Source organism: Chlorocebus sabaeus, chromosome 23, assembly GCF_047675955.1.
Source record: "Chlorocebus sabaeus isolate Y175 chromosome 23, mChlSab1.0.hap1, whole genome shotgun sequence".
Classification (NCBI taxonomy): Eukaryota; Metazoa; Chordata; class Mammalia; order Primates; family Cercopithecidae; genus Chlorocebus; species Chlorocebus sabaeus.
The window spans coordinates 43,234,316-43,249,605 of record NC_132926.1 but is presented as its reverse complement, the minus strand read 5'-3'; the positions used below and the strand labels follow the sequence as shown (position 1 = coordinate 43,249,605).

General features: G+C 41.7%; 1 protein-coding gene across 3 annotated transcripts in view; it reads left to right on the top strand.

Annotated features, from left to right (window-relative positions):
* Positions 1–15,290, top strand: part of CTNNA1 (catenin alpha 1) — a 176,494-nt gene that overhangs the window by 140,856 nt on the left and 20,348 nt on the right. For all 3 annotated transcript variants that reach the window (XM_008014554.3, XM_073010665.1, XM_038007356.2), the window contains exon 10: positions 4,613–4,705. In XM_008014554.3, coding sequence (XP_008012745.1) covers positions 4,613–4,705 — 93 coding nt within the window. The remainder of the gene's footprint in view (positions 1–4,612; positions 4,706–15,290) is intronic.

Here is a 15,290-nt window from a genome sequence, read left to right as displayed (position 1 = left end):
GCCCATTAAAACCCAAGTTCTCATCATGAAATGGTACCTCCCTATAAAACCCCCCACCCACCGACCAGAGGAAACACTGTTTTGGGTGATTGCTTACTTCTCTGAAGTTCTCCTTTCTCTTTTCTAGCCTCTGAGAATTTCTCTTAATTTCTCACCTGCTTAGCTCTGCATTAAAAATTGAAAAAGCATTATTAAAGCATAATCTACATACCATAAAATTACTCATTTTCAGTATACGATTCAGATTTTGTTAAGTTTACAGAACTGTGCAACCATCACCCCACAATCTAGTTGTAGAATTTTTCTATTATCTGTGCATACTTCATTTTTCAGGATTGTAAGATATCTTGTTTCTTCTGATAAGATCACCAACACCTTTAACACCTTTCCCTGGAAATTGGAAAGGTGGGGGCTTATCATTTCCCCTGTGGGTTTGGAAGTAGTTGTTAAAAACTTCTTGAGTGCCTCTGAAATGTTATGACCTGCATTTGGGACTTTTACTTTATGTACGACAAGTTTGTAAAAGTTGAGTTTTTTATTTTATTGTTATTTTTGACTTTCAGGCATTCAGACCATTTTAAAGAAGAAAACTTGGGTGCTAGCTTGGCCCAGGGGTACAGGGGAAGAGATGTATGTTTTGAGCTCTGTTCCTTTGGGCTGCTGCTGCATTGGTGGGTCATTATGTAGACTTAAAAGCTCCCTGTCCCACATCTCTTCTCACTTGCTTATTCCTACAACAGGTATAAGCTGTTATGAGTCGGTCATTAATTTATTATCTAGAACAAAAAGAAATCTTATCTTGTCTTCCTACAAACATTCCAGGATAAGAGGAACTCAGCCAAATAGGAACCCAGGAGCAGTTACTGAAGGAAGTGGGAAACAACTGTGTTGGACTTCAGTAAATCATAAATCTGTGTGTAATAGAGAAAAATAGTCATCATGGTTACAGAAGGAGCAAGATTGAAATAAAGTCATAATGGGATTTTTTCCTAAATGAAACTTAACAAATTTTATGTAGGTAAAGATCATCCATTGTGGAGTAAAGGTAGAGCCTTCCTAAAAGACTGAAAAAGTTTTCTGTCATGTACAGATGTCTAATCTGTTGATCTGACACAGGGGGGCTGTGAGTCATTTCCTCAACAGCTCAGATTGGAGCTTGGGTTTTCCTGAAACCAGCAAAACCCAAGGTCGATTGTTTGCATGTTTTCTGAAACCTGCTCTTCTGCAAGGTCCAAACTTCACACAGTAGGCATAGATGGTATGAAAGAGGGCTACCTGATGTCAAATAAGTGGTTGTGGTGTCAGTCTTAGCCTACCTCTTCGAATAGTTGGAATCAGAGACATTTTAGTTGCTAATACAAGTAACTGTGGTAGCAAAGATAATAATTTATTTTCCTAACAAATCCAGAGATACTTCTCACTGTTCTACAAAGTCTTGGCTCTGCTGGGTTCTCTGTGGAAGTTAACTGCTCCAAGTGTTTTCCTTTTCCTTTTCTTTTTATTTATTTATTTTTTTGAGACAGAGTCTCACTCTGTTGTCTAGACTGGAGTGCAGTGGCGCCATCTCATCTCACTTCAACCTCTGCCTCCCGGGTTCAAGCAATTCTCATGCCTCAGCCTCCCAAGTAGCTGGAATTACAGGTGCCCGCCACCAGGCTGGGCCAATTTTTGTATTTTTAGTAGAGGCATGGTTTCACTATGTGGCCAGGGACTGGTATTACAAGCATGAGCCACCACACCTGGCCTCTTTCTTTTTTTGGGACAGGGTCTTGCAGTCATGGCTTGCCGCAGCTTGAACCTTCTGGGCTCAAGCTATTCTCCCAACTCAGCCTTCCAATTAGCTGGATAGGTGCGTGCCACCACACCCAGCCAACTAAAAATTTTTTAATGTATAGAGATGGGGTCTTGCTGTGTAGCCCAGACTGGTCACAAACTCCTAGCCTCAAGTGATCCTCTTGCCTTGGACTGTGAGCCACTGCACCCAGCTCAGAGTGTTTCTCATTCTAACCTCAGGATCTTCTTTAGTCTCATTGTTAATTGTTACCTCATTCTAGAGCCCCAGATTTTTCACAGAGGCATTTAGGAAGCTCCTCTCCTCGCCCTCTCCTTTCATTGTAGTCAGGCCTGACACTAGTATGTGAGGTTAGCCTCTCAGAGAGCTGTGGTCATGATGTTGCATTTGCACATTTGTCATTGTTAGAAGTGAGTAGCCCTGTCCCTGGGGGGTGAACTGAAGCTCATTCATCTGGAGAAGACTGTTAGTGACAGGCACTCCTTCCTCCTCCCAGGCCTCCTGAAATAGGCATTGTGCTCTTATAGAACATTACTGCTTCAGCAGTACACCAGAAATATTTTAAAGTAATGTTTTAAAATAAAGAACAAGTCTTCCATAACCTTTGTTTTGTTAGTGTTTGTAATCATGAAACATAAAAGATGGTTTAAATAAATCAGCCATTTCAGCCTTAGCCACACACTACCCTCATGTGTCTGATGTAGAGAGTACTTATATAATCTTTTGCTTCTTTTTTTAAAATCTTTTGCTTCTTAATTTAAATATTTTTCTGAGTTTTAAGGATTCATAAGATTGAGAATATAGATTGAAATAAGATTGTGCTGGTAGTGACTGTCCTGGATCCAACATTCAACTGGCCTCCTAAATGATGGGAATAGGCAGGGTGCTGGGCACCTCACAAGGGATCTTTGTTAGTCCCAAAATGCTAATTTTTTCAGTGATCATCATCAGATTTTATGTTTGTTGTTCAAAATGTCGTCTTAAGGCAGTGAAGCAATAGAAGCTGTAGATTACTCTTCATGAACACATCTAATTCAAGCTTTCTCCTTCAGTGAATATTTGTTTCCTTTTTTTTTTTTTTTTTGAGACGGAGTCTCGCTCTGTCGCCCAGGCTGGAGTGCAGTGGCCGGATCTCAGCTCACTGCAAGCTCTGCCTCCCGGGTTCAGTCCATTCTCCTGCCTCCGCCTCCTGGGTAACTGGGACTATAGGCGCCTACCACCTCGCCCGGCTAGTTTTTTTGTATTTTTTTTTTTAAGTAGAGATAGGGTTTCACTGGGTTAGCCAGGATGGTCTCGATCTCCTGACCTCGTGATCCGCCCGTCTCGGCTTCCCAAAGTGCTGGGATTACAGGCTTGAGCCACCGCGCCCAGCCAGTTTCCTTTTTTTTAAAGTCATATATTTTACAAAATTTATCTTAGGTCGTATTTTGCAGTGATTTTTTAAGCAAACAAATAGAAATCCCCAGTCATCTCTGTAGATTGTTATCCTGAAAAGAAATGTCTCTCTGCTTGGGTCCGGGTGACAGAGAAGGTGGAGCTGTAAGCGTCAGGGAGTATAAGTGTTGCTTCTTTATGGGACTTTGAAGGACTCATAAACATCAGAGATCTGACTTTCCAGTTCCCTTACATTTTTATGTTTAAATTGCTTGTTAACTTCTTTTGTTTCTCCTTGTGTTTGGGCATTGCAGGATTCTGATAGTTAGCAGTCTTACAGAAAGCTGATAATCCTTAACTGTGACACTACAAACAACTGCCATAATAGTGTATAATTTTTCTGATGTGTTTATGTGCTTAAGTTGGGTGGAGGAGTAAAAATCAAAGGTTATTGCCATTGTCCTTGTTTACTCTAGCATTTAAATTCCCGGAAAGTGCCTCTGATATTCAACTGCCTACGCCTTTATCATTCATAACTCAGTTTACAGCTGGGGTAAAGATGTGTCTCAGTTGGTACCATGTATTCAATTGGGCCCAGTTATTGCTGATGGAATTGGCAAGCCTGTTCATTTAGAAATATGGATAAGTGATCACAGCCTTAGCAGTCTCTACATAGTAACATTACAGAGCTTCAGCAAAGGAAGTATGATGCAACCTGAAGGATTGTTCCTGGCTACGTGAGCTGTATCATTGAGATGGCTGGACAGGAAAGTAAAGATTTCGGTTCAAATTAAGCTGCATCAGCCAGGAGAGATTCAAGCTGTCAGTTTTTTGAGAAGCCAGTTGAAGGGCAGTTTTGCTCTTAAATATGAAACATAACTAGTTGCCTTTTCCACTTTTGATCATGATTGCCTTTGGTCCATCTTGATGTTGTCTTCCTGTTATTTTTTTTTTTTTTGAAAAATTGCCTGGTGTTCAAATAAAATTCATCTTGCCTTAAGTTAAGCATCTATTCCCTGTCAAATGAGAATAGCACCTTAGAGTTTTTTATTTCTTTCCTTCAAGAACACTGGAAAACACATTTTTATCTGAGGATAACAACAGTTCTTCCCTGATGCCCTTGATTCCTCAGCTTTTCTCACCTTATTTCCCATACTAGAAGAACCTTTTTTTGAAGTTACTGTTCAGGCGGGTTAGAGGCCATGCAAAGCCTGTGAGTTACAGGCCCTGGGATCTTTTTGATGTATGTTATGAGTCTGTATAGTTTGCTTTGTGCAGAGTTAAAAATGTGTCCTCATCTAAGTAAATAATCAGGCTGTGAGAAGGAAGGCACCCTTGGCGCTCTTGTCATCTGTTCCAGAATGGTCAGAGGTAGGGCCAGGTATGTGTGTTTTCCTTAGTAGTCAAAAGAGAAAAATCTTTAAAGATTATTTTTTATGTTTATAGGTTGCCAACTTGGCCTGTTCCATCTCAAATAATGAAGAAGGTGTAAAGCTTGTTCGAATGTCTGCAAGTCAGTTGGAAGCCCTCTGTCCTCAGGTAAAGTACAGCTGACACTGGTGACAGCATAACCAAATTGAATTTTGATTAGAGTGGAGAGGAGGTTTATTTTGTTAAGTTTTGTTTTGTCTAGGATTTTAGATGGAAGTCTTGGGAACAAATCACTGACACAGAACCCACAGAGTTTAGAATATTTTTTGTTTAACATTAAGTGACATTTGCATTTGAGATTACATGTTACTCCTTGCCCTTCATTGAAAATGCATAGTGGGCTGGGCACGGTGGCTCACACCTGTAATCCCAGCACTTTGGGATCCCAAAGTAGGTGGGTCTCTTGAGCTCAGGAGTCTGAGACCAGCCTGGGCAACATAGCAAAACCCCATCTCTTAAAAAAAAATACATACATACATACATACAAAAGTTAGCCCGACATGATGGCGTGCATCTGTAGTCCCGGCCACTCAGGAGGCTACAGTGGGAGGCTGGCTTGGGCCTGGGAGGTGAAGGTTGCAGTGAGCCGAGATCACGCCACTGCACTCCAGCCTTGGTAACAGAGTGAGACTTTGTCTTGGGGGGTGGGGGAAGGTATGGTGCCCTCCATTGCTGGAAAATACAGGGTGGCAGTGACCACAGTGTCTTTGAGGGTAAGTTTACACCCTCCTTGAGGGGGGGCCGTCTGTGACATCTGACTATCCTGGAACCATGAGAGTTACCCCACACTATTTACCTATATTCATTCTAATGGCCAGTATTTCGGTCTTTGTGTTGGAGGAAACCAAATTCACAAGCTAGTGTCTTTATTCTGTAGTGTCATAAAGCAGCCTTACGATGCAGATAGTAACTTAATTTGGCCAGCTTCAAGAACTTGTCTCCATTTATAATGGTATATTGGAAGACTGGTGATGAAGCTGTGTTATGCATCTGGCGCTCTAGAAAGGCTCTGAAGCACACATGGCAACGAATACTTTTTAAGTGCCCAGTGGGTTGCCTGCCTCCTGTGAGGAGAGCTGAGTCCGTTTGTCTAGGCTGACGCTCCTTGTCATTCCAGGGGTTTCTACGGAGTGTAAGTGATGGTTCAGTAGAAGAGGTTGCCTCTCCACTTTCCCATGTATAAATTGCTCGTGGCATACTCTGAGGACTTACCTCTCTTTACATGTCCTGCCAGAAGGGAGTGGTCACAAATAAAGGAGAGTAAGCAGAGGGACTGGAGTAATGAAATAGACGTCATAGGAATGAAGTTTCTGTGTTATGTCTGCAACAAATTTTAAAATATTCTGTGACCATTATTTGGCTTTTTCATATAAATAATCCCTGACATTCAAGGTAGGCAACCAAAATAAGTAAAGCCTCTCTTGGTGGTTATTAATCTGGCATTCTCATTGGTACATAGGTTAGCAGGGCATTTGTTCTGACACCTAACCATGTGGATTAATTTGCCAATGAGAGTTGCTCTGCCTTAATATTACTGTGATGGACCCATTGTGAATTCATACCATCTGATGGACATTTTCCCAACGTTAGTCCAGTCTTGAAATCTGCCAGTCGTTGACAGCTGCATAGATATTTGCAATGAATCCAATCACCACATCCCAGAAGGATCTTGGATGGCCAAGTTGTATGAGACAGATTTGAATTTGGATTCTTTCTTCAAGTTTGTTTGCCATTTACCCTATCAGCACTTTGTTTTTAATGCCTTTGGTTTTCCATTTGGTCTTGAAATGCTTGAAAAGTGACAATGCTTTCACAAATATGTGGAAACAGATGGTAGCATACACTGATCACACCTACCAAGAGTATTTATATAAATGATCTTAAAACCCAGGGAAAAAAATCACATGGAGAGTCTAGTAGATCCTAATGAAAATGATGGTGTGCATAACTTGTGTGGCTAAGCCATGTCACATGGGTTTGAGTTAGCTGTTAGAAAGCATCGTGTCTTCCTCTCCCTTGCAGTTTCATTTTTCCTACTAAAACAGATCTCAAGAAGAATAGGCTTTAGGCAGACGGTGCCCAGACCACACTTGGTACTGGGTATGTGTCCTGAAAAAAACCGTGTTTTTTCAAGTGTGATTATTCTTCAGATTATCACCTGGGCTCATTGCTACCCTTGCTCACAAACTGCTATGCACACAGGACTGGGCAGGTTCAGTAATGGCAAATAAAGTAGGTGTTTACAGACATGGTCACAGAAAACTGGGCATCATGTGCTTGAATTTCAGTAGGCAGCTTTGACTCCACCCCAGCCCCATTATTGCCGGATCCTTTCCTCCTCCTCGTTTCTTCTTCTTTCTTCCTTTTTTTTTTTTTTTTTTTTTTAAATTGAGATGTAGTCTCACTCTGTCACCGAGGCTAGAGTACAATAGCATGATCTCTGCTCACTGCAGCCTCTGCCTCCCGGGTTCAAGTGATTCTCCTGCTGCAGCCTCCCAAGTAGCTGGGATTATAGGCATGTGCCACCATGCCCGGCTAATTTTTGTATTTTTGGTAGAGATGGGGTTTCACCATGTTGGCTAGGCTGGTCTCGAACTCCTGGTCTCAAATGATGCCTGCCTTGGCCTCCCAGAGTGCTGGGATTACAGGCCTAAGCCACCATGCCCGGCCCCCTTCATTATTTTAAACAAAAATTCTGCAATTCAGATGTTTTGTCATGTCTCAATTTTAAACAATTGGTAACTAATTTAAAGTTGTTAAAATCTTTGCGGAGGATAACTCAAACTCTTCTGTGTGCTGCCTCTGGCCTGCTGTGGCCCATGTGTTTCACGCTAAGAGGATCTCTCCTTCAAGGAAGTGAAGGAGTGTTCCTCGGAGGAAGAGGGCCTTGATTGTGGAGACCTCTGCCTCCTCTCCAGTTTGATGTGGGCAGTAATCACAAGCACCAGAAATCCTGATTTCGAGGTATTCCCTTCCAAGGTCTAGGCAAGTTAATCAACACGTTAGGTAACTAACTAGGGTAGTTAGTTTAATTCACTGGGAGCTTAATTTGGTGTTTTAATATGCCGCAGCATGTAGCCAAACATCATTTTAAAGGGTGCGTTTCTTTATAGTAAGGCTACTGTTGACCTTTCTTCACAGTGTGGAAGAGGTGCCCAGTGTTTCCAGGATGTGTTTTAGTGTTTTATGTCTCATGCCTAGGCTGCTGTACATAGGCAGCACCACAGTTTGGAGTTGGCTCCTATACGCTATTTTTAGTTTCTGGTGGAGAGAAATGACAGGTGGGACCATTAGAAGAGTTTTCGCCCCCCACCCCACCCCCCCTTTTTTTTTCTTTGAGACAGAGTCTCACTCTGTCACCCAGGCTGGAGTGCAGTGGCACAATCTCGGCTCACTGCAACCTCCGCTTCCAGGGTTCAAGCAATACTCCTGTCCCAGCCTCCCAAGTAGCTGGGACTACAGGTTCCTGCCACCACGCCCGACTAATTTTTGTATTTTTAGTAGAGATGGGGTTTCACCTTGTTAGTCAGGCTGGTCTCGAACTCCTGACCTCAGGTGATCCACCTGCCTCGGCCTCCCAAAGTGCTGGGACTACAGGTGTGAGTCACCGTGCCTGGTCTTTCATCCCCATTTTGAAGTTTGTCCTATGGCAAATTAACTTTCGAGAGACAGGAAAATCCATTCTAAAGTACTCCCTTTCTAGCAGTTGAACAACTTTAACTCGAAATATTTGAGATAGTAAAGTTGAGTTCAGGCTCTGTGCTCACATCTGTAATCCCAGCATTTTCAGAGGTCAAGGTGGGAGGATCATTTGAAGCCAGTATTTGAAGACCAGCCTGGGCAACAGAGCAAGATCCTATCTCCAAAAATAAAAGAAGTGGCTGGGCATGATGGTGTGCACTTGTAGTCCCAGCTACTCAGGAGGCTGAAGCAGGAGGATCGCTTGAGCACAGGAGTTCCAGGCTGCAGTGGGCTGTGATTACCACTGCACTCCAGCCTGGGCAACAGATTATGACCCCTTCTCTAAATATAAAATCTAGTTGAGGAAGACGTAACCTAAAAGTGGCTGTATTTTGTTGGGAGAAGGAACCCACATTTTTTGGCTATTTGTTATCATTAAGAAAAGAGGAGGTAGGTCGGCTCTCTCTCTGCATTGCCTTCTACTTGATGGCTACTCTCTCTCACTCTTTTCTCTGGAAAGGGACCTGCCTCCATCCAAGCAGAGTGCCCCGGCCTCACAAACTTTTACAAGGAAGCAGTTTACAAATTGGTTTGGGAAGGGACCAAAATCTGTACCCTATGTTTTGCTTGTGGATGTGCCCAAGTTTTAGTCTATAGTAGCTGCTTTAAATATTTTAATTTTTAAATTCAAAACCATTTGGTGTGCTGGCCAGGAAGAAAAAATAAAAACACAAAAATCCCAAACCTTGCAAACAGCAGCAGGTTTCTGACATTTTGAGTCTTTAAAATCAGAGGAGGGCATTTTGGAGATTATCTCACTCGATATTTTTTCTTAGTTCATTATGCAAGAATGAGCATTACACATATGTATTAACATTAAGTTAATACAAATCTGGCACTTAAATAATTTATAATGCCTGGTTTAATGCATGGCTTTTCTTGGAAATCTACACAAGGGATGAATTAAGTATATGAAGCTTCTACTTATCTACATTTCTTTGGTCTTTCATTTTTTTTTTTTTTTAAGAGACAAGTTTTCACTCTGTTACCCAGGCTAGAGTGCAGTGGGGCCATTATGACTCACTGCAGCCTTGATCTGCTAGGCTTAAGCAGTCTTTGCAACTCAGCCTCTGAGTAGCTGGGACCACAGGTGGACTCCACGACACTTAGCTAATTTTTAAAATTTTTTGTTTGCCCAGGCTGGTCTCAAACTCCTGAGGTCAGGTGATCCTCCCTCCTGAGCCTCCCAAAGTGCTAGGATTACAGCTGTGAGCCACTGTGCCAGGTCTCTTTTTTCTTTTGGTATTTCTCACTCACTAAATTGAGAAGTTACTTCTGAAACTGTTCATTCTTCCTTCTGCCTCCTTAGATTTATCTTCCATGTTTCTTTTTCTGTCATTGTGCTTATGGGAACCCTGATCATATTTGTGGCTGACATGCTTGACACGCATCAAATAAGCATAAACCCAGGCTGGCCTGGCCCCTAGCTGGTGGGAAAATACATGGCCCTTAAAGGAGCACCCCATACATACAGGACGGGGCAGACCTGTGGCCTCAGCTGTCACTTAACCTATTATTTCACAATCATGGGACCATCTGTCTTTGAATCACTTCACTTTTCCACTTTGGTATTCTCTAATCTGGTTTTTTACAAAGCAGTTTCACAGAGAGCTCAAGGGAGATGCTTCTCACTAAAAGCTTCTCTAAGCATTTTCTGTATCCTCCCATCTCTACCCTCCTGTGCCTCCTACCCCTCCTTGACTGAGGTCTGCAGGTGTAACAGCCCCCCAGAGGTGTTATGCTGTTTTCATAAGGCTTGCATATTGATACTGGTCTGTTGCTTTGGTTTTTTGTAATGTGTGATTTCAGTATCTTAAAATTGGAAAGTGTTTCCTACTTTTTTTCTGGAAAAATCTATGTATATTTGGTATTAGTTCTTTGTATGTTTGGGAGAATTTACCAGTGAAGTCTGGTAACTGGTAAACTCTAGCTGGGCCTGGAATTTGCTTTGTGGGAAGGTTTTTAATGATGAGTTCAGTTTCTTTAATAGACATAGGGATATTTAGGTTATTTTTTTATTCTTGAGTGAGCTTTGGTAATTTGTCTTTCATTAATTTTCTACTCTTTATTTTTTTCCTTCTGCTTGCTTTGGGTTTAATTTGCTCCTTTTCTAGTTTTAAAATTGGAAGCTTTAACTCATTGCCTTGAGACCTTCCTTCCTCCTTTTCTAAGGTAACATTTAAACATTTTAATACTATAAATTTTCCTCGAAGCACTCTTTTAGCCGCCCCACAAATTTTGATTATGATGTGTTAAATATTATGGTTAGGATGAGCAGGAAGGACTCACTGAGAAAGTGATGTATAAACAAAGACCTGAAGGAAATGACAGAGCAAACCACGGAGGATGTCTCAGGGGAGAGCTCCAGGAAGAGGGAAGAGCAAGTGCAAAAGCTTGGAGGAAGGAGATCAGATACCTAAAACAAATTTAGGGGTTGCAGGGCCTTTGGAGGCCTTGGTCGTAGGCCTTTGGCTTTTGAGATGAGAAACCATTGAAGGGCTTTGAGTAGAAAAGTGACATGATCTTACTTAGGTTATAACAAGATCTCGGCCAGGCGCAGTGCCTCACACCTATAATCCCAGCACTTTGGGAGGCCAAGACACGAGGACCACTTGAGCCCAGGAGGTCTAGAATAGCTTGAGCAACATAGTGAGACCCTGTATCTATAAAAATAAAAAAACTGCCAGGCAGAGTGGTGCAAGGCTATAGTCCCGGCTACATGGGAAACCAAGGTGGGAGGATTGCTTGAGTCCAGAGGTCGAGGGTATAGTGAGCCATGATTGTGGCCCTGCTGCACTCCAGCCTGGGTGACAGAGTGAGACCCTGTCTCAAAAACAAAAAACCAAGATCTCTCTAACTTCTGTGAAGAGGGATAGACGCAGAGAGGCTCTTTAGGAAATTGCAGTACACAGAATAATGGTCTTCCAAACATGTCAATTTCCTAATTCCCTAAACCCAGGAATATATTACCTCACATGGCAAAGGGGACTCTTCAGGGATGAATAAATTAAGGCTCTTTAGATGGAAAGATTATCCTAGATTATCCCAGTGGACCCCTCAATATAATCATAAGTGTCTTTATATGAGGGAGGCAGGGGCATCAGAGGCAGAGAAGAAAATACGATGAAGGAAGCAGAGGCTGGCCACAAGTCAAGCAATGTGTGCATCCTCAGGAATTTGGAGAAGTCAAAGGCTGGCTTTTTCACTAGAACCTCCAGAAGGAACACAGATCTGATGATAATATTGTTGATTTTAGTTATGTAAGACCCATTTCAGAATTCTGACCTCCAGAAACTGTAAGATAATAGATTTGTGTTGTTTTAAGCCACTAAATTTGTGGTAATTTTTATTACAGAAGCAATAGACTAAAACAGATGATATTGTACTAATCCAGGCCAAGAGTACAGTGGATATGGTGAGCACTGGTTAGAGTCTGGATATATTTTGAAGGTGAAATTTACTGAAGGATTAGATCTGAAGTGAGAGAGAAAGAGAGTCAGGGAATATAACACAGTTTTGAGCCTAAGCAGCTGAAGGACGGAGTTCCCATTTATTTTGATAAGGAAAGATGGTTTGGGGAAAGAGATCTAAGTTTTGGATATGTTAATTTTGAGGTGCCTATTAGACTTGCAAGATGCATGTCATGTTGAGGGAAGAGGTCTGAACAGGATGTATAAATGTGAGACATCACCAAGGGAGTGAGTCTCCCTGAAGGAAAGGTCTGAGTGGAACTGGGGTCCCTAACATTGAGAGTTTCAGAAGGTGAGCAGTGACCAGCACAAGAGCCTGAGGAAGCGCTGTCAGGACCAGAGCCCCAGAAGCTGGCATTGTCTTAGAAGCCAAGTGAAAGAAAAAAAAAAAAAAAAAGGGTTTCTGGGAAAAGATTAGGTGAGATTGCCCGGGGGTAGGAAGAGTAGAAAGAGTAGAGAAGGCAGCATAGAACTGAGCTTTGAGGAAATCTCAACAGCATAGAAGAAGACGAGACAGCAAAGGAGACAAAGACAAAATAGCCAGAATAATGGAAACAAAATGGAAATAGTGTTTGAGAAAATCCAACATCTAATCCTGAAAGAACACTTTACAAACTAGGAATAGGAGAGAACTTCCTTAGCCTGATAAAGAATCTCCATGAACAGTCGGTAGCTAACATTATACTTAATGGTGAAGACTGAATGCTTTCCCTGTATGATCAGAAATAGGACAAGGACGTCCACCCTTGCCACCCTTATGTCACACTGTACTGGGGCTCAAGCCAACAATAGCATTTTAAAAGTTAACAATCAGCACAGTGATCATGCCTAGTTGGAGGCTCCTTGCAAATTTAATAGTAACATTAATTTTTGTTTTAAAAGTTATAAATAAGAGTAAACTCCCCGCCCCCACCCAATAGCTGTTTTCTCATCATTTATACTTTACCTTAAATGGTCCATTCCTGTCCCTGTTTTTCTACTGCTGTTTTGGTGTTTTCCTTATTGATTTACATAATATTGTATATTTAATCTGTAATATATATTTAAATATAGACATACATAATTGTATTTATAGGTTGACTTCTCCCATTGTTATTTTGAAATAGAATTTTCTAAGACATAAATATTGTGACTAATGATGACTTAGTACATATGGCGACTTAGTATATAACCGAAGTGACTTTTTTAAAACTTTCATTCAGTTTTGTTTTTTTAACTTTCATTCAGTTTTTTTTTTTCTTTCTTAACTGTCATTCAGTTTCGTTGAAACTGATTGTTTCTTTACAGATTTAACCTTTACATATTTCATATGAATTGCTTTGTGGGAGATCTGACACTCCCTTCATTTTGTATTCTGGTTTTTTCCTGGCATATAGAAAAGCTGTTGGTTTTTACTATTTTACATTGTCTTTAGTTATATTAATAAACTTTTATTCTAAGAGTTTTTTCAGGCCAGGTACTGTGGCTTATGCCACTAATCCCAGCACTTTGGGAGGCCAAACTGGGTGGACCACCTGAGGTCTGGAGTTCCAGACCAGCCTGACCAATATGGTGAAACCCCATCTCTACTAAAAATACATAAATTAGCCAGGTGTGGTGGCACACACCTGTAATCCCAGCTACTCAGGAGGCTGAAGCGGAAGACTCGCTTGAACCTGAGAGGCGGAGGTTGTAGTGAGCTACCATGCCACTGCACTCTAGCCTGAGCGACAGAGGGAGACCCTGTCTCCAAAAAAAATAATAATAATAATTTATATACTTCAGTTTTCTGTGTAATTTGCATTGGAATGTGTGATTTTTCTCATTTTTCTAACAGCTTTTCCTATTATTTTCATTTCTTACCTTATTTCACTGGCTAGAAAGTCCATTATATTATTATTTAACCAGTGGTGACAGTAAGTATTCCAATTAATAACGTCTTGATTTTTTTTTTTTTTTTTTTTTTTTAATTCTTTTTTTTGAGACGGAGTCTCGCTCTGTCACCCAGGCTGGAGTGCAGTGGCCGGATCTCAGCTCACTGCAAGCTCCGCCTCCCGGGTTTACGCCATTCTCCTGCCTCAGCCTCCCGAGTAGCTGGGACTACAGACGCCCACCACCTCGCCCGGCTAGTTTTTTGTATTTTTTAGTAGAGACGGGGTTTCACCGTGTTCGCCAGGATGGTCTCGATCTCCTGACCTCGTGATCCGCCCGTCTCGGCCTCCCAAAGTGCTGGGATTACAGGCTTGAGCCACCGCGCCCGGCTTGATTTTTTAAGGTAAATGATTTTATAAAAGTTTCACAATTCAGTGTCGTGTTGGATGATTAAAGTAGTATGTTAAGGACATATCTATATTTTTTTTTAAAGAGTGACAGAGGGTCTCACTGTTACTCAGGCTGGAGTGCAGTGGCATGATCATGGCTTACTGCAGCCTTGGCCTCCTGGGTTTAGGCGATCTCCCCACTTCAGCCTCCCAGAGTGCTGGAGTTATAGGCATGAGCCACTGTGCTCAGCCAGGACACCTCTTTCTATTCCAAATTTAGTAAGAGTAATCAGAAATGAGTATTTAGTATTATCAGCTGTCTTTTGTACACAATTCTGTAATCAAAATGAGAAAATTAACCTTAGGCAAGGTGCTTCCCCTCATTATACTGTATGTGATATATTACAAAGATTTCCCTTTGTAGTGGAAAATACTTAAAACGTATAATTAATTCCCTGCCCGTGTTTACTTGGCTCTCTTAGGAAACATTTTCACTAGCCAGATATTCTTACAGTGCATAGCTCCACTCTGATACATGGATACATTATTGAATTAATAAGTTAATTAATGAAGAAAGTGGTCTTACAATGGTGAACACATCTAGTGGATAAGGAATGGCAGGAAGGAATAAGTCTCTTGGATGAAAATGTGGGAGACCCCAGCATAACATGTGAGCAAAACAAGGATCTCTTCTTCCAAATTATTGCCTAAACCCAGGCACTTATGGAAGTGTTGGGCTATTAATAGTTCATAAACTGGGATGGCTCAGTTCCCTATGCCTGTGAATCTATAATTGATAGTCTGATAATCTACCAGTTCTAAGTGTTTAGGAGAGAAGAGGAATAGCGGCACCAATCTAGTGGGTCTGAGTCTTCTTTAGTCTGTTATCACCTCCAGCCTTTGAGGGCTAAGTTATAACATTCTTGAATACCCCTCCAGTAAATTGGGAATTACACCCATGATCCAAAGCATCTGAAAACTCACCCCAGACTCCTCCACTCAGGGCTGCCCCCACACTCCTGCCTCATCCAGGTCCAGCACTTTCCTCTTGTCTTTGCCTCCTTCCCAAGTTGCATGATTATAAACACATTTACTGGGCTGGGCACAGTGGCTCATGCCTGTAATGCTAGCATTTTGGGAGGCCGAGGCAGGCGGATCACGAGGTCAGGAGATCGAGACCATCCTGGCTAACATAGTGAAACCCTGTCTCTACTAAAAATACAAAAAATTAGCCAGGTGTGG